This window comes from Ranitomeya variabilis, chromosome 5 (assembly GCF_051348905.1).
Source record: "Ranitomeya variabilis isolate aRanVar5 chromosome 5, aRanVar5.hap1, whole genome shotgun sequence".
Lineage (NCBI taxonomy): Eukaryota > Metazoa > Chordata > Amphibia > Anura > Dendrobatidae > Ranitomeya > Ranitomeya variabilis.
The window spans coordinates 511,588,023-511,610,711 of record NC_135236.1 but is presented as its reverse complement, the minus strand read 5'-3'; the positions used below and the strand labels follow the sequence as shown (position 1 = coordinate 511,610,711).

The 22,689-nt window shown below is 42.4% G+C and overlaps 1 protein-coding gene across 6 annotated transcripts in view; it reads left to right on the top strand.

Moving 5' to 3' along the window:
* Window positions 1-22,689, top strand: part of ARHGEF37 (Rho guanine nucleotide exchange factor 37) — a 172,807-nt gene that overhangs the window by 74,960 nt on the left and 75,158 nt on the right. For all 6 annotated transcript variants that reach the window (XM_077265751.1, XM_077265756.1, XM_077265757.1 and 3 more), the window contains 3 exons: window positions 14,203-14,407; window positions 15,758-15,881; window positions 15,971-16,115. In XM_077265751.1, coding sequence (XP_077121866.1) covers window positions 14,203-14,407; window positions 15,758-15,881; window positions 15,971-16,115 — 474 coding nt within the window. The remainder of the gene's footprint in view (window positions 1-14,202; window positions 14,408-15,757; window positions 15,882-15,970; window positions 16,116-22,689) is intronic.

The following is a 22,689-nucleotide window of genomic DNA, read 5'->3' as shown; positions in this document are numbered from 1 at the left end:
ACATATGTGATTAGCCCACTTAGTCACTTGCCGACGAGCTGCTCTTCCTAATTCTCGCAATGTTCAGGGAAAAACTGAGAGAAGCCGTAAGAGAAGCTAATTGTCACGTGACAGTAAGGCCATATTCACATGTTCCGTTTTTGCTGCATTCTTTAAATTAGATTTTAAGCAGCGTTTTACAGTACCAGTAAAGGCTTTGAGATTTCAGAAATCTCAGGCACACACATTAGTATTTTTTTCTTGACTGATTTGGAAAACTGCTGCGTTTTTGTAAAGTGCAACATGTCACTACTTTCAGAGTTTTTGCATTGTTTTTGCACCCACAGAAAGCAATGTAAGAATGGTCAAGAACTTAAGTGTAGGTATCCGGTTTTGCTGTGTTTTGGGACAATAACCTAAGGAAGTTGCATCATATTTTTGGGGGGCACTAAACTTTATCAACATGCACAAGAGACAATAAAAACGCAGCAAAAACTCAACAAAATCTGCTGCTTTTTGTAAGAAGCTTCTTTACTGCCAAGAGAGCAGGTTTTGCCTTCGGGAAAAAACACAGCAAAAACGCAACGTGTGAACATAGCCTTAGTGTTCAAATCACTTATGAGTGAAGTGTCCATGTGAACCTGATGGCGCCTGCAATCAGAGCTGAATTCTAAGGCCGGGGTCACACTTGTGAGTGTGATGCGAGAAACTCTCATCAATACCAGACAATATCGCCAGCACTCAGGACAGGAGCATGCGGCTGCACGTAGTTCTATGCAGCCGCACACTTCCGTCCCGAGTATTGATGCGAAAGACTCGCGCGAGTTTCTCGCATCACACTTGCAAGTGTGACCCCGGCCTAACAGTGAGTATATTACCCACTGTTAGGATTGGCATGCTACAGGGTTTCATTTTATTATTAAAGGGCTTTCCCAGGTTTGAGATGAAAGTTTCTAGTCACTCAGTGGACGGTCATATCAGCACAAATATGTGATTTGTATACTTCTGGCCACATTCCGACTAGATGTGTCCGACCTCACTCAAGTCATTTTCATTGAGTGAGGCCACACATGTCTAGTTGGCACATGGCTGCATGTATGCAAGTCACCGGCACCTGAGATTCCTAATATTGTGCAGTACGCACTGTGAGAATTCAAAAGTCTGCAGTCACATAGAATGACTGCAGACTCATCACAAACTTGGACAACCCCTTTAATGTACCTAACATAAATAAAAATATGGGAATTAGTCAGTGTCACAAAAAGCATACACACGTGGTCAAAATTGTTGGTACCCCTCATTTAATGACAGAAAAAAAACCACAATGGTCACAGAAATAACTTGAATCTGACAAACGTAGTAATAAATAAAAAAAAATGTCCCAAAATAAGTAATAGGAGGCGCAAGTAAAAATGGAGAAGGTATTGGTCCGATACACGCCCCAGGTTTACCACATGACCGCTGACGACATGGAGAGAGTCTGCACTACACGACTACACGCTGGCGCAATGTGGGAGCCAGGAGCCGTGGAGCATCTGCCACCGGCCGGGGCAGCGCTCAGGAAGATTTACATACAGAAGCCCGCTTTAACCGGACGGCTTTCTCTTTCTCATCACAACTGCCACTCCAGAGCTACGGATACCTATTCACCAGTAAGGTATAATACCTGACTTTATCCAGTATTAAGGTGTATTTTTTGGTATGATCTTGAAGCATTGCTCTGAGTGGCTATATATCTGAAACGTTGGGATTTTTTAACACTAAAGGGATATTATTTGCGCAAATAACTATACATTTATTTAATAAATAAAAAAATCTATGAAAATTAACAAACGAAAGTCAGAGATTGGTTTTCAACCATGCTTCCACAGAATAGAAAATAAAAATAAAACTCATGAAATAGGCCTGGACAGAAATGATGGTACCCTTAACATAATATTTTGTTTCACAACCTTTTGAGGCAATCACCGCAATCAAACGATTCCTGTAACTGTGAATGAGACTTCTGCACCTCTAAACAGGTATTTTGGCCCACTCCTCAAGAGCAAACTGCTCCAGTTGTCTCATATTTGAAGGTTGCCTTTTCCAGACTGCATGTTTCAGCTCTTTCCAAAGATGCTCAATAGGATTTAGGTCAGGGTTTATAGAAGGCCACTTCATAATAGTCCAATGTTTTCCTCTTAGCCATTCTTGGGTGTTTTTAGCTGTGTGTTTTGGGTCAAGATCCTTTTGCAAGACAGATGACCTGTGACTGAGACCAAGTTTTCTGACACTGGGCAGCACTTTTCTCTCTAGAATCCCTTGATAGTCTTGAGATTTCATTGTACCCTGCACAGATTCTAGATATCCTGTGCCAGATGCAGCAAAGCTGCCCCAGAACATAACAGAGCCTTCACCATGTTTTAACAGTAGGGACAGTGTTCTTTTCTTGATATGTTTCATTTTTCCGTCTGTGAGCATAGAGCTGATGTGCCTTGCCAAAAAGTTCAATTTTTGTCTCATCTGTCCATAAGATATTCTCCCAGAAGCTTTGTGGCTAGTCAACGTGTAGTTTGGCAAATTCCAGTCTGGCTTTAAGATTTTTATCATCAATGGTATCCTCCTTTGGTCGTCTCCCATGAAGTCCACTTTGGTTCACACAACGACAGATGGTGCGATCTGACACTGATGTTCTTTGAGCTTGAAGTTCACCTTTGATCTGTTTCGAAGTTTTTCTGGGCTCTTTTGTTACCATTCGTATTATCCGTCTCTTTGATTTGTCATCAATTTTCCTCCTGCGGCCACATCCAGGGAGGTTGGCTACAGTCCCATGGATCTTAAATTTCTGAATAATATGTGCAACTGTAGTCACAGGAACATCAACCAACAATTTTGACCACGCGTGTGTATATCCAGGTACCTGATACATGATGTTGTCTCGGATTGGAGTAATTCGCTTTCTTTTCTTCATCTTGTCCAGACGCCATGATGACTTTTTCCATCCACAGCTCGTCTCTCCAGACTTGCATCTTCTCCAGTTTTCCGCAGACTTCCCCACATGATACCTTTACTAATAGCAGTGTCATAATAATATTCCTGAATAAAATTATCTGCCCTATGCTGAGCCCCTAAATAATTGCCCCTCACTTTATTCTCTGCACAGAATATTACCACCACACTATCCCTTATGGTACATGTACTCCACGCTGCCCTCTACTTTCCATACTGGGCCCCCTCTTCACATCGTCCTCTCACACAGTGTCCCCCCTATAGGGTTCAGTCTCTATACTGTTTCCCCCTCATCACATTCCCGCCTCCTTGGCTTACTATCCCCTCATGGCTGTGCCCTTACACTGTCCCCCATGCTACCACCACACACTAATTAGTCTCTATTCTGTGCCCACTCACACTTTTCTCCCCCCATACTGTCTCCTCACACTATTCCCCTCAATAGTCTCCTCATGCATTTCCCCCTCTCTCCTCATACCATCTCCTCTCACATCTCCCCAGCTAACTATACTGTCGCCTCATATATTTACCCCCTCACTCTCCATACTGCCTCCTCACACATCCCCCCCCATTCCCCATACTGTCTGCACCCATCCCATCACTCTCTCTCCCCATACTGTATCCGCATACATTCTTCCCCTCGCTCCCCATACTGTGTCTGCATACATTTTTAAATCTTCCCACATAAAATCTCCCCCCAACCACACACTAAATCTACCCCCACGCTAAATCTTCCCTCCATTACACTAAATCTTCGGTGTCTTCAGCTCCACATGAGCACTTACCACCAATGCGCGCATCTGCAAGTGACATCAGCATTGTGATTACTAAGCTCAAAAATTAATAATAATAATTGGTATTAAGTCTTGTTTGCCAGAGGGATCAAATACTTATTTCTCACTGCAAAATGCAAATAAATTTATGTAATTTATACAATGTTTTTTTTTTTTTTTTTTTTTTTTTTTGGGGGGGGGGGATTTTATTTCTGATAGTCTATCCCTGAATGTTAAAATTAACCTACCCTTTAAAATTATAGACTGTTCGTGTATTTGTCAGTGGCAAACTTACAAAATCAGCAAGGGATCAAATACTTATTTCCCCCACTGTATGTAGGTGTGCAGCAATTCAAAAGCACAGTAAGCCCATAATGGACATACTGTAGAGTCCTAGCACTTCACATCAGAATAGGTGCTTTCCACGTACTGTGCACACCAATGGTCATACGACTGACGACTTCTGAGTGTCCACACTCCAGAAACCTAAACATATATAGTGAACGTGACCATGTGTAACATTTGTTGCAGAGCAGCAAGATCCACCCCCCTTAAATACGTTTCCCTTAAAGAGACAGTAAGAAATGACCTGATTATCAAAATAATCTCGGCCTTAATAGTTTACAGCCCCAGGTACTCCTTGTCTCACAGCTTCAAAATGGTTCAAGGAGACATTAATAAAGCATAGACATTCTCTCTTATATGGCAGTGCAACAAGATATAACACTTTAAATCGATTTAATCCAGATATATCCAACATATTCATAACTTATCCTGTAATTCACATGGCGTATTTTTGATCTATGTGAAAAAAATCACAGCATGCTCTAGTCTGGACCGATTTATATATACCAAACTAGGGCATCTAAATAGTGGGCAGATCCCATATGGATCTACACACATAGCCAGTCACAGCCTCAATTTTGAGGATTAAGTGGTCCAAAAAATTCAGCGGCCATGTGAACGTTGCCTAAGAGAAAGTTGCATGTGCACAAGGAGGCCACTTACATATCACTTTCTCACTTTCTTAATCAGACCTCATTCATGTACATGTTCCATCGTTGTTTTTCACAGATAGGACATGTACCCATTATATGACAGAATTACCCATATGAAAGGAAACAGATTTTTGGGAAAAGAACTCATAAAATGTTACACAAAAGTGAGGGTATATATATATCTCCTGTAAGATATTTTTTATTTAAATAATTGGGTGAATAGACCGTAGTATCACAAAGGCTGCTGAACATTTTTGCAGGGATAAACACTCATAGGTACAAATTGCAAAGGTCCACGTATAATACACCTGTGTTTCAAAAGTCTATCCCATAGTAATAGAAGAGGTTAAATTCCCTAGTGAATTTAGACAGAATAGACCTGGATACAGGTAATATACAGGTGCTTTTCACAAAATTAGAATATCTTCGTAAAGTTCAATTATTTAAGTTCTTCAATACAAAAAGTGAAACTCCTATAATTATAGAGTCATTACAGAGTGATCTATTTCAAGTGTTTATTTCTGTTAATGTTGATGATTATGGCTTGCAGCCAATGAAAACCCAAAAGTCATTATCTTAGTAAATTAGAATAATTAACAAAAAACACCAGGAAAGGCTTCCTAAGCGTTTAAAAAGGTTCCTTAGTCTGTTTCAGTAGGCTCCACAATCATGGGGAAGACTGCTGACTTGACACATGTCCAGTAGGCAGTCATTGACACACTCCACAAGGAGGGTAAGCCACAAAAGTTCATTGCTAAAGAAGCTGGCTGTTCAGAGTGCTGTATCCAAGCATATTAATGGAAAGTTGGATGGAAGGAGAAAGTGTGGTAGAAAAAGGTGCAAAAGGAACCGGAGCCTTGAAAGAATTGTTAAGAAAAGGCCATTCAAAAATTTGGGGGGAGATTCACAAGGAGTGGACTGCTGCTGGAGTCATTGCTTCAAGGGCCACCACACACAGACATATCCAGGACATGGGCTACAAGTGTCGCATTCCTTGTGTCAAGCCACTCATGAGCAATAGACAACACCGGAAATGTCTTACCTGGGCCAAGGAGAAAAAGAACTGGACTGTTGCTCAGTGGTCCAAGGTATTGTTTTCAGATGAAAGTAAATTTTCCATTTCATTTGCAAATCAAGGTCTCAGAGCCTGGTGGAAGAGTGAAGAAGCCACAATCCAAGCTGCTTGAGGTCTAGTATGAAGTTTCCACAATCGGTGATGGTTTGGGGGACCATGTCATCTGCTGGTGTAGGTCCACTGTGTTTTATCAAGACCAAAGTCAGCGCAGCCGTCTAGCAGGAAATGTTAGAGCACTTCATACTTCCCTCTGCCGACAAGCTTTTTGCAAATGGAAATTTCAATCTCCAGCAGGACTTGGCACCTGTCCACACTGCCAAAAGTACCAATACCTGGTTTAAAACTAACAGTATCACTGTGCTTGATTGGCCAGCAAACTCACCTGACCTTAACCCCATAGAGAATCTATGGGGTATTGTCAAGAGGAAGATGAGAGACACTAGACCCAACAATGCAGACGAGCTGAAGGCTGCTATCAAAACAACCTGGGCTTCCATAACACCATCAGTGCCACAGGCTTTTTGCCTCCATGCCACGCCGTATTGATGCAGTAATTGATGCAAAAGGAGCCCTGACAAAGTATTGAGAGTACTTACTGAACATGCATTTCAGTAGGCCAGTTTTAAAATCATTTTTCAGGCTGGTGTTATAAAGTATTCTAATTTACTGAGATAATGACTTTTGGGTAGTGTTGAGCGATACCGTCCGATACTTGAAAGTATCGGTATCGGAAAGTATCGGCCGATACCGGCAAAGTATCGGATCTAATCCGATACCGATACCCGATACCAATACAAGTCAATGGGACTCATGTATCGGACGGTATCCCTGATGGTTCCCAGGGTCTGAAGGAGAGGAAACTCTCCTTCAGGCCCTGGGAACCATATTAATGTGTAAAATAAAGAATTAAAATAAAAAATATTGCTATACTCACCTCTCCGACGCAGCCTGCACCTTACCGAGGGAACCGGCAGCGTTGTTTGCTTAAAATTCGCGCTTTAACTTCCTTACGCGAAGTCCCGGCTTGTGATTGGTCGCGCGCCGCCCATGTGGCCGGGACGCAACCAATCACAGCAAGCCGTGACGTAATTTCAGGTCCTTCAGGATTTTAAAATTACGTTCCGGCGTTGTGATTGGTTGCGTCGCGGTCACATGGACGACGCAACCAATCACAAGCCGTGACGTCACGGGAGGCAGGAGACGCGCGCATTTTAAAATGCGCGCGTGTCCAGCCTCCCGTGACGTCACGGCTTGTGATTGGTTGCGTCGCCCATGTGACCGCGACGCAACCAATCACAACGCCGGAACGTAATTTTAAAATCCTGAAGGACCTGAAATTACGTCACGGCTTGCTGTGATTGGTTGCGTCCCGGCCACATGGGCGGCGCGCGACCAATCACAAGCCGGGACTTCGCATAAGGAAGTTAAAGCGTGAATTTTAAGCAAACAACGCTGCCGGTTCCCTCGGTAAGGTGCAGGCTGCGTCGGAGAGGTGAGTATAGCAATATTTTTAATTTTAATTCTTTATTTTACACATTAATGTTGTTTCGATAACCGATACCCGATACCACAAAAGTATCGGAATTCCGATACAGCAAATATCGGCTGATACCCGATACTTGCGGTATCGGAATTCTCAACACTACTTTTGGGTTTTCATTGGCTGTAAGCCATAATCATCAACATTAACAGAAATAAATACTTGAAATAGTCATTGCAAACAGAGTGATCTATCTAATATGAGTTTCACTTTTTGTATTGAAGAACTGAAATAACTTAACTTTTTGATATTCTAATTATGTGAGAAGCACCTGTACTTACGAGTATGTAATGTTACTTGTTAGTGTCTCCGCCGCCCCAATGCACATTTTGATAGGAAGCGTTATTTTTTTACATTACTTTAATTATTTAAATAAAAAATATTTTTAAGGATATATAGTCTATGGGTTTCTTATGACCTTCACTTTTGTATAACATATACTCATTATATTCTGTGGGGCTGTTCGTATGTCTGTTTTTTTTCCTAGACTGAGTGTCCACTAAAAAAAGGCGTGTCCATATTGGATCCTATCAAACTCACCTAGTAGGTCCGTGAAAAAAAACAGAGTACATGGACGCTATCTATGTGTCATCTGAGTGCTATCCGTTTGAGGCCACGTTCACAATACCAGTATTTGGTCAGTATTTTACCTCAGTATTTGTAAGCCAAAACCAGGAGTGGGTGATAAATACAGAAGTGGTGACGTGTTTCTATTATACTTTTCCTCTGATTCTTCCACTCCTGATTTTGGCTTATACACACTGAGATAAAATACTGACACTGTGCAGAGCAGTGAGTATTCCGGCAGCTGTGCTCTGCTTGTGAGCAGCGCATGACGTCTCTGCCATGCAGTGCTTACAAGCATAAAGCGGCTGCTGGCACCAGAGCAGGATGCTGTGAGGGAGGGCTGGGAAGGTAAATGTAATGATTTGATTTTTTAACCCCTTCCCGACCTGTGACGCCACGTAGGCGTCATGAAAGTCGGTGCCAATCCGACCTGTGACGCCTATGTGGTGTCATGGAGGGATCGCGTCCCTGCAGATCGGGTGAAAGGGTTAACTCCAATTTCCCCCGATCTGCAGGGACAGGGGGAGTGGTACTTTAGCCCAGGGGGGGTGGCTTTGCCCCCACATGGCTACGATCGCTCTGATTGGCTGTTGAAAGTGTAACAGCCAATCAAAACAATTTGTAATATTTCACCTCTGAAAAGTGGTGAAATATTATAATCCAGCCATGGCCGATGCTGCAATACCATCGGACATTGGCTGGAAACCCTGATCTGCCACCGATCTCCTCCCCAGTCCTCCGTCCTGTGCTCCGCTCCCCTCCGCCCGCCTATCCGCTCCCCCGTCCTCCTGTTCCCACCCCCCTGTGCTCCGAACCCCCCTGTGCTCCGATCCCCCCCCTGTGCTCCGATCCCCCCCCCTCATACTTACCGAGCCTCCCGGTGTCCGTCCGTCTGTTCCTTGGGCACCGCCATCTTCCAAAATGGTGGGCGCATGCGTAGTGCGCCCGCCGAATCTGCCGGCCGACAGATTCGTTCCATGTACATTTTGGTCACTGTGATAAAACCTTATCACAGTGATCAAAATAAAAAAATAGTAAATGAACTTTATCACCCCCATAGGTAGGGACAATAATAAAATGAAGAAAATATATTTACTTTTATTTTTCCACTAGGGTTAGGGTTAGAACTAGGGTTAGGGCTAGGGTTAGAATTAGGGTTAGGGTAAGGCTATGTGCACACGTATTCTGGTCCTCTGCAGATTTTTCCGCAGTGGATTTGATAAATCCGCAGTGCAAAACTGCTGCTGATTTATTGCGGATTTCACTGCGGTTTTACAACTGCGGTTTTCTATAGGAGCAGCTGTAAAACCGCTGCGGAATCCGCAGAAAGAAGTGACATGCTGTGGAATGTAAACCGCTGCGTTTCCGCGCAGTTTTTTCCGCAGCATGTGCACAGCGTTTTGTTTCCCATAGGTTTACATTGAATTGTAAACTCATGGGAAACTGCTGCGGACCCGCAGCGTTTTCCGCAGCATGTGCACATACCCTTAGAATTAGGCTATGTGCACACGGTGCGGATTTGGCTGCGGATCCGCAGCGGATTGGCTGCTGCGGATTCATAGCAGTTTTCCATCAGGTTTACAGTACCATGTAAACCTATGGAAAACCAAATTAGCTGTGCCCATGGTGCGGAAAATACTGCGCGGAAACGCTGTGTTGTATTTTCCGCAGCATGTCAATTCTTTGTGCGGATTCCGCAGCATTTTACACCTGTTCCTCAATAGGAATCCGCAGTTGAAATCCGCACAAAAAAACACTGGAAATCCGCGGTAAATCCGCAGGTAAAACGCAGTGCCTTTTAACCTGCGGATTTTTCAAAAATGCTGCGGAAAAATCTCACATGAATCCGCAACGTGGGCACATAGCCTTAGGGTTGGAATTAGAGTTAGGGTTGGAATTAGGGCTAGGGTTGGAAATAGGGTTAAGATTATGCTTGTGATTAGGGTTAGGGGTGTGTTGGGGTTAGGGGTGTGTTGGGGTTAGGGTTGTGATTAGGGTTATGGCTAGAGTTGGGATTAGGGTTAGGGGTGTGTTTGGGTTAGTGTTGGAGTTAGAATTGAGGGGTTTCCACTGTTTAGGCACATCAGGGGTCTCCAAACGCAACATGGCGCCACCATTGATTCCAGCCAATCTTGCGTTCAAAAAGTCAAATGGTGCTCCCTCCCTTCCGAGCCCCGACGTGCGCCCAAACAGTGGTTTACCCCCACATATGGGGTTCCAGCATATTCAGGACAAACTGGGCAACAACTATTGGGGTCCAATTTCTCCTGTTACCCTAGAGAAAATAAATTGCTTGCTGAAACATGATTTTTGAGGAAAGAAAAATATTTTTTTATTTTCACGGCTCTGCTGTTGTGAATTCTGCTCTTGGGCTCCCTCCGGTGGTTATAAGTGGTAGTGCTGCTGTCTTTGGATCGCAGCATTCATCAGGTGTGTCCACTTATTGCAATTCTGACTGGGCTATTTAGTCTTGCTTGACCCTTTAGTGCCAGTTGTCCATTGTTTCCTGGAGGATTCACTTCCCTGCCTGGTCTCTCTTGCTTGCTGTTCATTTCAACAAACAACAAAGATAAGTTCTGGCTTTGTTTTTTGCAGTCCACATGCTGTGGGCCTGATCGTTCAAGTTACTTTCCATGTTTTGTCTTGTCCAGCTTGGTCTATATAAGGATTTGTTCATCCAAGCTGGTATCTCTGGAGATGCAGATATACCCTCCATATCTTTAGTTAGATGTGGAGATTTTGTATTTTCTGTGGTGGATATTTTCTAGTGTTTTAATACTGACCGCATAGTACTCTGTCCTATCTTTTCTATTTCGCTAGAAGTGGCCTCCTTTGCTAAATTCTGATTTCAGTCTGCGTATGTTATTTCCCTCTCCTCTCACAGTCAATATTTGTGGGGGGCTGTCTATCCTTTGGGGATTTTCTCTGAGGCAAGATAGTTTTCCTGTTTCTTTCTTTAGGGGTAATTAGTCCTCCGGCTGTGTCGAGATGTCTAGGGAGTGATGGGTACATTCCACGGCTACTTCTAGTTGCGGTGTTAAGTTCAGGGTCTGCGGTCAGTACAGGTACCACCTTCTCCAGAGTACGTCTCATGCTGCTCCTAGGCCACCAGATCATAACACTCTGCGTTGTAAACTTCTGTGAAGCACTTGGGGGTTCAAAGTGCTCACCACTTATCTAGATAAGTTCCTTGGGGGGTCTAGTTTCCAAAATGGGGTCACTTGTGGGGGAGCTCCAATGTTTAGGCACACAGGGGCCCTCCAAACGCGACATGGTGTCCGCTAAAGATTGGAGCCAATTTTTCATTGAAAAAGTCAAATGGGGCTCCTTCCCTTCCCTGTCGTGCACCCAAACAGTGGTTCCCCCACACATATGGGGTATGGGCATACTCAGGACAAATTGTGTAATAACTTTTGTGGTCCAGTTTCTTTTTCTTTGTACCCTTGGGAAAATAAAAAAATTGTTGCTAAAAGATCATTTTTGTGACTAAAAAGTTAAATGTCTATTTTTTCCTTCCATGTTGCTTCTGCTGCTGTGAAGCACCTGAAGGGTTAATAAACTTCTTGAATGTGGTTTTGAGTACCTTGAGGGGTGCAGTTTTTAGAATGGTGTCACTTTTGGGTATTTTCAGCCATATAGACCCCTCAAACTGACTTCAAATGTGAGGTGGTCCCTAAAAAAAATGGTTTTGTAAATTTCGTTGTAAAAATGAGAAATCGCTGGTGAAATTTTAACCCTTATAACTTCCTAGCAAAAAAAAATTGTTTCCAAAATTGTGCTGATGTAAAGTAGACATGTGGGTAATGTTATTTATTAACTATTTTGTGTCACATAACTCTCGTTTAACAGAATAAAAATTCAAAATTTGAAAATTGCGAAATTTTCACATTTTTTGCCAAATTTCCATTTTTTTTACAAATAAACGCAAAAATTATCAACCTAAATTTACCACTAGCGTGAAGCCCAATATGCCACGAAAAAACAATCTCAGAACCGCTAGGATCCGTTGAAGCCTTCCTGAGTTATTACCTCATAAAGGGACACTGGTCAGAATTGCAAAAAACGGCCAGGTCATTAAGGTCAAAATAGGTTGGGTCATGAAGGGGTTAATGTTTTCTGATGGGGCCCTGCATACCAGGGTGGGGGCCAATAATACCAGAATAGGGATGGAGCCATGTATACTAGAAGGAGATGGGGAGCCCTGCATACCAGAATAAGGATGGGGCCATGCATACTAGGAGGAGATGGGGGCCATGTGAAGCGATGGCCGGGGACCACCACGGTGCAGGAAGACTACCGTACACAAGATGAGGTGCAAACAACAAAGGGTAGATTTATTGTAAGGCAAGGAATGAAGTGGATGAGGAAGATGCAAACGGGTATGCAATGGCAAAAGATCATTTACAAGAGTTATATTATTTAGCTTGTCCGTAAAATAGCACGGTGCTCCAACTATTACAGAATCAACATACTTCACACAAGTAAATGCAAACAATAAGCAAATAATGATGCTATTCTACGTATAACCTCCCTGGCCTTTACTAAGCAGGCCTCACGGCTCCCGTGTACTGACTATTGAAGCCTAAACTAGGCCCTAACATGTGCACAAAACGGGAACAAACTCACGGTGATGTTGGGGACTCAGATCCAGTCCCAGGGGCCCCCAACAGTCTAGTACGGTGGTGCGCACGGCTTTCTGCCAGCTCTGTGAAACGTGGTCTTCTCCTTGCTTCTGGGTCGTGGAGGTGCTCCTGGAAACTGTAGATCCCTTTCTCTGTATCTTCGTGGCTTCTCAAACTCGCACAGGACAGCCACTCTCGCTGCACCTGGAAAAGTCTGTCAGATTTCACAAGTCCACTCCGTTACAGGCTGTGGGTCCTCTCTTGCAGAAAACAGCACAAAGTTCTGTCTGCAGCAGCTTCAGCTCACAAGCGCTGTACAAGCTCCACCCCCACCCTCTGCACAGTCCAGCTCATTAACACAATCTATTGCAGGGGAGAAGTAGAACATTCCATCACGCCAGACAAGGGGGTGCAGTCTCTTAAAGTGACAGCGTGTTCCTTACTGTCCATAACAGCACCACCCTCTTACTCATGCATACCAGGATGGGGGTGGGGGTCAATCATACGAGAATAGGGGTGGGGCCATGTATACTAGGAGGAGATGGGGGCCCTGCATACCAGAATAAGGATGGGGCCATGCATACTAGGACGAGATGGGGGCCATGCATACCAGGATGGGGGTGGGGGCCAATCATACCAGAATAGGCATGGGGCCATGTATACTAGGAGGAGATGTGGACCCTGCATACCAGGATAAGAATGGGGCCATGCATACTAGGACAAGATGGGGGCCATGCATATCAGGATAAGGATGGGGCCATGCATACTAGGACGAGATGGGGGCCATGCATACCAGGGTGGGGATGGGGGCCATGCATACCAGGGTGGGGGTGGGGGCCATGCATACTAGGAGGAGATGTGGGCTCTGCATACCAGGATAAGAATGGGGCCATGCATACTAGGACAAGATGGGGGCCATGCATACCAGGATAAAAATGGGGCCATGCATACCAGGATGGGGGTGTTGGCCAATCATACCAGAATAGGGATGGGGCCATGTATACTAGGAGATGGGGGCCCTGCATACCAGGATAGGGATGGGGCCACACATACTAGGATGAGATGGGGGCCATGCATACCAGGATAGGGATGGGGCCCTGCATACTAGGATGGAATGGGGGCCCTGCATACTAGGAAGAGATGGGGGCCCTGCATACTAGGAAGAGATGGGGGCCCTGCATACTAGGAAGAGATGGGGGGCCCTGCATACTAGGAAGAGATGGGGGGCCCTGCATACTACGATAGTGATGAGGGCGATCATTCTTGCCAGGGTAGGGATGAGGGTGCCATGTATATCAGAATGGGGATGAGGGGACCATATATACCAAGATAGGGGATATTAAGTACAGAATTGACCACATTTTTGTTTCAATTTTTTTTCCCTAATTTCGTCCTCTAAAACCTAGGTGCGTCTTATAGTCCAAAAATATGGTACGGTATATGGTTCTCTACATATTTAAAAAATTGTAAATCTGAAAATTGTGGTGTGCACTTTTCTTCAGTCCCTATAGTCTGATGCCGATAAATAAAATCAGTGACCACTTGCCACATATTTAATACATTTCTTTTATTATTTTCCCAATTAATAATCGTTATTCATTTTTTCTAGTTGTTTTTAATATCATATGATATTGTAATTAGAGGTTTGTTTGTTGTTTAGGTCCTTTGACGACATGGATACCCCCGATCCATCAGGAAGTGATGGAATATATGAAAATATCCCACCTTGTGAAGAGCCTATATACGATGAGGTGGATGGTTTGAGAATTGTTCAACCTGCTGTTGAAGAGCTGATTTCCTCAGAATTGTCTTATGTTACATATCTGCGTCTTCTAACTTCAGAAATTAAGCCTAAACTGGAGAAGGTATGTGTGTTCCCCTTTTTTCGTCATATTAAACTTGTAAATTTATTGCAGTGAGGAAACAGGAATCGGAGAAATCAACATCTCTGGTAATGAAAAATAGGGCATGTTCAAATCCAAAATGGCCGATGCTTGCTTTCTAGATATCTGATATGGAGGGACATTCATGAGACCTGTATACATTAGACAATCTAATGTATTGATCCTTTCACATATCTGAAATAACATTTTAGTTTTGAGAATCTGGACCACTCAGTTCATCAAAACCAGAGGTCCATAACACTCAGTCTGGCTCTGTTATGAAATGTTCACTGAAGTCTATGGGAGTTTATAGATTTAATCAGTTTATTGTGGCTCAAATTCCATTCATTCATTTCTGATGACTGATCTCCCTACTTTTACAGAATCGTCCTACGAAATGTAAAGAATTTTACTTCTGATATTATGCAAGTTATGTCTTGCAGAACCAAATAAACTATCTTGTATGTACCACCTAAGAGAGGCTGCCATTGTATCTGTAGAAGAGTTTATACCCTGGGATTTAGCCCTGGTCATGTTTCAAGGCCCATCGGTCACCAGGTTTTTACTACCCCCAACTGCAAGCAGCATAATGTAGGAGCAGATACCCTGATTCCAGTGATGTATTATTTACTAGGCTACTTCTACCATTCTGATAAAATCCCTGTTTTATCCGCTGCGGATCTAGCTTTCTCTGAATGCTGAGCTCTGTATAATCCAGCCTACACCACTGATTGGCAGCTTTCTCTGTATAATGTGCATAACTGACAGTCAGTGGTGGGGTCGAAGTTATACAGAGCTCATGAATATGCTTGACTACCTCTCAGCGGGTTAACTAGTCTTCTAATGATAATCTGCTGATGATAAAGCAGATTTTATGAAAACTACAATAAGCAGCTCAGTAAGTGACATATCACTGGAATCGGGGTCTCTTAGATTATGCTACACTTAGATTAGGTGGCAAAAACCTGATGACAGATACCCTTTAAAGAGATACATATAACTACCTTTCTTATGTCATATTTGTAGGATAGGCTCTTACTTCAAGGAGAACCTGTTTACCTCTGATTGTAGCATAATATTAGGTTATCATTGATAATTTAATATAGATATGTGTATACAAATGTAAGTATATACATAGGTATATCACAAATTTTTGACTTAAACGATTTAGGAGATTCTTCAGAAAGAGTCCTTAGCAATTGTTATTCTTTAACACACAGAGAAAAATATTTCTTTGCAAATTTTTGTCGGAATTCCCCTAGAAATAATGTTCCATGTTTAGACCAATTATTCTAAAACAAATGGAAAATAATTAAGTCTGTGTTCTGTCAGATCCCTGATATTGATGTGATGGGTCTTTTCTCCAATCTGGATGAAATCCTTATAGTCCATGAATCATTTCTGCGTGAACTGAAACAAACAGAAAATGACCAGCCAAACCAGCTTACTCGTATTGGTAAGTAGCAGAATGAAATCATTCATTATATTGGAGAACTCGTATTAATTAATGTACATTCTCCGCATCCATTCTGATTTTTTTTTCAGGAAATCTATTTCAGGAATTCAGCAAAGATATGGAAACTGTGTACACGGTGTACTGTTATACATATACCAGAGCTACATCACTGCTGCAACACTACCAAGGGATACATGTAGCTGAACTAATCCGAGATGCACTGAGTTCCAAATCGTGAGTATATCTACAGCTCATGTATCATTATGGTTGTATGCTTGTTCCTTAAAATGTAGGTAGAGGTGTTGTCTGATGATGGGGTATACCATGTACTCCTTATTTGGTACCTTAACCCCTCTCTGACCTTAGAAGTACTATCCCGTCGAGGTGACCTGGGCCTATCTGACCCTCGACGGGATAGTACGTCATAACGATCGGCCGCGCTCACGGGGGGAGCGCGGCCGGGTGTCAGCTGACTATCGCAGCTGACATCCGGCACTATGTGCCAGGAACGGTCACGGACCGCCCCGGCACATTAACCCCCAGCACACTGCGATCAAACATGATCGCAGTGTTCCGGCGGTATAGGGAAGCATCGCGCAGGGAGGGGGCTCCCTGCGTGCTTCCCTGAGACCCCAGAGCAATGCGATGTGATAGCGTTGCTCCGAGGGTCTCTTACCTCCTCCTCGCTGCAGCAGGCCCGGATCCAAAATGGCCGCGGCATCCGGGTCCTGCAGGGAGGTGGTTTACCAGCGCCTGCTCAGAGCAGGCGCCGGGAAGCCTGGAGCTGTGCACGTCATATCGCCGATCTGACACAGTGCACAGCAAAGTGTCAGATCAGCGATCTTACACTATAACATGATGCCCCCCCCCCCGGGGCAATGTTACAGTGTAAAAAAAGAAAATATTCACATGTGTAAAAAAAAAAAAAAAAAAAATTCCAAAAAAAACAAAAAAACATTGTTCCTATAAATACATTTCTTTATCTAAATAAAGAAAACAAAAACAATAAAAGTACACATATTTAGTATCGCCACGTCCGTAACGACCCGACCTATAAAACTGTCACACTAGTTAACCCCTTCAGTGAACACCGTAAAAAAAAAGGCAAAAAAACGCTTTATTATCATACCGCCAAAGAAAAAGTGGAATAACACGCGATCAAAAAGACTGATATAAATATACATGGTACCGCTGAAAAGTCATCTTGTCCCGCAAAAAACGAGCCATCATACAGCGTCATCAAAGAAAAAATAAAGTTATAGTCCTCAGAATAAAGTGATGTAAAAATAATTTTTTATATAAAATGGTTTTTATCGTATAAAAGCGCCAAAACATTAAAAAAATGATATACATGAGGTATCGCTGTAATCGTACTGACCCTAAGAATAAAACTGCTTTATCCATTTTACCAAACGCAGAACGGTATAATCGCCTCCACCAAAAGAAATTCATGAATAGCTGGTTTTTGGTCATTCTGCCTCACAAAAATCGGAATAAAAAGCGATGAAAAAATGTCACGTGCCCAAAAATTTTACCAATAAAAACGTCAACTCGTCCCGCAAAAAACATGACATCACATGACTCTGTGAACCAAAATATGGAAAAATTATAGCTCTCAAAATGTGGTAATGCAAAAAATATTTTTTGCAATAAAAAGCATCTTTCAGTGTGTGACGGCTGCCAATCATAAAAATCTGCTAAAAAACCCGCTATAAAAGTAAATCAAACCCCCCTTCATCACCCCCTTAGTTAGTGAAAAAGTAAAAAAATGTATTTATTTCCATTTTCCCATTAGGGTTGGGATTGGGGTTAGGGCTAGGGTTAGGGTTAGAGTTGGGGCTAGGGTTAAGGCTGCAGTTAGGGTTGGGGCTAAAGTTTGGGTTAGGGCTAAAGTTAGGGTTAGGGTTTGGATTACATTTACCGTTGGGAATAGGGTTGGGATTAGGGTTAGGGGTGTGTCAAGGTTAGGGGTGTGGTTAGGGTTACCATTGGGATTAGGGTTAGGGATGTGTTTGGATTAGGGTTTCAGTTATAATTGGGGGGTTTCCACTGTTTAGGCACATCAGGGGCTCTCCAAACGGGACATGGCGTCCGATCTCAATTCCAGCCAATTCTGCGTTGAAAAAGTAAATCGGTGCTCCTTCCCTTCCAAGCTCTCCCGTGCGCCCAAACAGGGGTTTGCCCCAACATATGGGGTATCGGCGTACTCAGGACACATTGGACAACAACTTTTGGGGTCCAATTTCAACTGTTACCCTTAGAAAAATACAAAACTGGGGGCTTAAAAATAATTATTGTGAAAAAAAAAAAATTATTTTCACGGCTCTGTGTTATAAACTATAGTGAAACACTTGGTGGGTCAAAGTGCTCACCACACATCTAGATAAGTTCCTTAGGGGGTCTACTTTCTAAAATGGTGTCACTTGTGGGGGGTTTCAATGTTTAGGCACATCAGGGGCTCTCCAAACGCAACATGGCGTCCCATCTCAATTCCAGTCAATTTTGCATTGAAAAGTCAAATGGCGCTCCTTCGCTTCCGAGCTCTGCCATGCGCCCAAACAGTGGTTTACCCCCACATATGGGGTATCGGCGTACTCAGGACAAATTGTACAACAACTTTTGGGGTCCATTTTCTCCTGTAACTCTTGGTAAAATAAAACAAATTGGAGCTGAAGTAAATTTTTTGTGAACAAAAGTTAAATGTTCATTTTTATTTAAATATTCGAAAAATTCCTGTGAAACACCTGAAGGGTTAATAAACTTCTTGAATGTGGTTTTGAGCACCTTGAGGGGTGCAGTTTTTAGAATGGTGTCACACTTGGGTATTTTCTATCATATAGACCCCTCAAAATGACTTCAAATGAGATGTGGTCCCTAAAAAAAAAAAAATGGTGTTGTAAAAATGAGAAATTGCTTGTCAACTTTTAACCCTTATAACTCCCTAAAAAAAAAAATGTTGGTTTCAAAATTGTCCTGTTGTAAAGTAGACATGTGGGAAATGTTACTTATTAAGTATTTTGTGTGACATATCTGTGATTTAATTGCATAAAAATTCAAGCTTTTCTCCAAATTTCCATTTTTTTCACAAATAAACGCAGGTAATATGAAAGAAATTTTACCGCTATCAGGAAGTACAATATGTCACGAGAAAACAATGTCAGAATCACCAGGATCCGTTGAAGCGTTCCAGAGTTATAACCTCATAAAGGGACAGTGGTCAGAATTGTAAAAATTGACCCGGTCATTAACGTGCAAACCACCCTTGGGGGTAAAGGGGTTAATATTGGGACCCCTGTCAATCCTCAGGGTGAAATTTTAGTTTTAGGTAATGTACATCTGTCATCAGCCATCATCAGTCATTGACATGCACAAATCGGAGAACCATGAGTCAAAAAATGCCAAAAACAGTTTAACAAATACAAAATTTATTGAAGGCACATCAATGCCATGAATAAAATATTACCATTTACAACAAAGTAACAGTAAAGTGACTAAATCTGTGGTTACAATGGTGAGCTGAGAGCACCAGTACGGGACAATAGCACACTAAATCCCTAAAACATGCAGTAAATGTGCTGTCGATAAGTGCACTTAAAGCTATCTGCCTATGTCAGGCAGCCTGGCTAAGTAATATAAACGCATGCATGAATGCTACAGTGGTAGCCAGGAGCCAAAGTGCACATGATACAAATAAAGATATTAATTACCCATGTGGAATGAAGTAGAGGTCCCGTCCGGATCCCAGTCACATACCCCAACGCGCGTTTCGCGTTTGAACGTCACCGCTTCCTCAGGGGGCGTGGCTTAATTAAGATCTCAGTCCCATATAAATAGTTGTCACATCCGATCATGTGACCAGGTGAAAACGGTGATTACGCATGCGTGAACCGCATGCAGAACCCACTATATGCGTCCCAGACCTCACCTCCACCATGCCGACACCGGTCATGTGAGCGGGCAGGCGCCATGCCCACAACACATGACACGGGACCGCCATCAGAGGGGAGGCCGAGAACGCAGTAAGCACCGCATGCCGGCATGTAAGTATAAAGTGACAGTGCTGAAAAGTGCAACAGTGCGTTAAATTAAAAACTATTAACAATCTTATAATCCTTTGTATAACGCCGAATAATGCGCATGCGTGATGAATAATATTAGTGACTAAAACCCCAATGTCCAACCCCTATGGTCCTGCAATGGATTTCGGCCATAAACTCCACCCCAAGACCGAGATCCACAGACCAGAGGAGAACTGGGCAGGGGAAAAATAAAAAGAGGTGTGCTCATTGCGAAATTAGTGAAAAGAACAATAGTAAATGGTAATAATAACCACAGTATAAAATATCCCAACGATGTACATAGGAAATCCCGCAATTGAGGACACACATAGTGACACAATATCCAACATGTACATTTAGGACGATGAAGAATGAAGCAATATATAACAAGTCTTCCGTTGGTTATTGTTACGGTAACTGTTGTTGATAACTTTATGCATTCAGAACACGCCACAGTATATTGTCCACTTTCAGATCTTTATACTCCTTAATTCAGGGGTAAGTTTATAAATATTTCAATCCCACTTCATCTTCATATTAGTGTCAACAAAAACAGACGTCACATGGACACAGTCAGGATGATGAACACACTAAAAAATGTATGAGACAAAGACACAAAATTAAAAAACTGATAGGGCATGGTGGGGACTACAGGAAAAAGAATAAGCATATATATCTCTATCAAAGATAAGAGGAGAATCCATGCGCTTCATTAAGGCCTATGGGCGTCATTGTGCCCAGTGTGGTAATCCAGCGGCATTCTCTCTGTGCCAGAATGCGCTTGATATTTCCACCTCTACTACCACACTGGACAAGATCAATTCCACGTACCATGAGGGATTTCGGGTTACACCCGTGAAACTGTCGAAAATGGCGTGGTATTGTTTTCAATTGTGTCATGTCTGTTACATTTGCAGCAGCCATTATGTCACGCACATGTTCCCGAGTACGGGTGCCCAAACGGCGAGACGTTAAACCGATATAGATCTTAGGGCAGCTGCATACAGCGTAATATACAACCTGAGTGGTATTGCAGGTTATATGGTAATTGATAAAAAAAATTTTTACCATCCGCTGACTCAAAAGTAGCAATGCGACAGACATTTTGACAAGAGACACAATCGCCACATGGAAAACAGCCATGAGGTGGCCCACCAGATCCGAAATTATATATATTTACCTTGGGAACATAGTGACTTGACACCAACAGATCCTTAAGATTTCTACTACGTCTTGCGGTCATTGAGGGACATTTTGTCAGGCATTTAGAGAGCAATGGATCACTATGGAGAATGCTCCAATGTTTTTGGAGACATTCCCTCATAGTGGACCATTCACCATTGTAAGTGGAAATAAATCTTACCACATTTTGCTGTTCAATGGTTTTCATGCTCTTTTTAGCAGAATACAGCAATTCATCGCGCGGCACATATTTGGCTCTTAAGTACCCCTTCCTGGGGGTTTCTAACGGTAAGAAACCCCCAGGAAGAAGCTTAACGCGAAACGCGCGTCGGGGACCCACGCCGCTATACTAGGTCGTATACCCTTCCACCTTTTACTCATTTAGACTGCTCTCATATGTGGTTGCTGCTATTGTTACCCTGGAGACGTGTGCTCCAGCTTTTTCTGAATTTATGCATTTTATGTGTCTGTCACAATGTGACTATATTCTGGCATTTGCCTTGATTTGAGCACAGTATATTTTATTATAATTTGAGACTGTCACATTATAACTATACGGGATCTTTTGTTACCCTGCTAGATTTGATATAAGATATGTGACAGTTTTCATGGTAGCACTTTGCACTTTATTCTATGGTATTTATTTATTAGTAACTATCTATGTTTATTGTTAGCATCATATGTATAGCTGTTTGACAGTCACACTAATCTTTTAAAAGTGAACCCATAAGAGTTTTCTGTAGGCTTGAGATGAGCCACTTTATTAGTGATTTATTATCTCTAGTGTATATATGGTGTCTAGCCTAATGGGCGTCAACTTAATGGTGACAGCTAGGATACAAAAGGGATGTGCCACCTAGTAAAGCGGCTGTATTGTGCAGTTGTATCTTCATTTTTTAATATTTGCATTTTTTGTTATTAAATATTGTCTACAATAAAGTATTTAAATTTTATACTGGCATTTTGCTTCCGTTTATTCGGATTGGTTTGTGTAAAGTTAGATTTAGTTGACAGAATGACAAACTGTATTTGTATTGTATTGTATTTGTACAACAAAGGGGCTTTTGCTGGCCGTGTGAAACATGGCACCTCAGCTCCCATACCCTAAGCTTCAGAGGATTAGCAAATGGTCATTATTTCCTATGTACTGTATCTAGAGACACAGGATATTTGAATTGCAAGACTTTGGTCTTCAAGTTCTTACTAAAGAACTGGAGGGCAGAACAGTGTGTGAATTACCTAAAAGAAGAGAAGTGTGCTGAACAAAGGAAAGATCCCAGAATGAGTAAAGTAAATAGCGAAACACCAAAGAAAGAATAAAGCAAGTTCTTTTTTCAATCAAATGGTTTTTTTTGTTGTGAAAGGTATCAAGATACATTCACATTTGAATTGTTTTTTTCAAAACTAATTAAAACAAACACACAAATAAAAAAACCCAGGTAATTGAGAACCAAATAAAAAATGATTCATGTTAATGTTCATCATAGGTATTATCCTTGGCTTACTACAATTTACATACATGAATACAAATATAAATGAATATCATGTGACTGCTTGTGTATTGCATT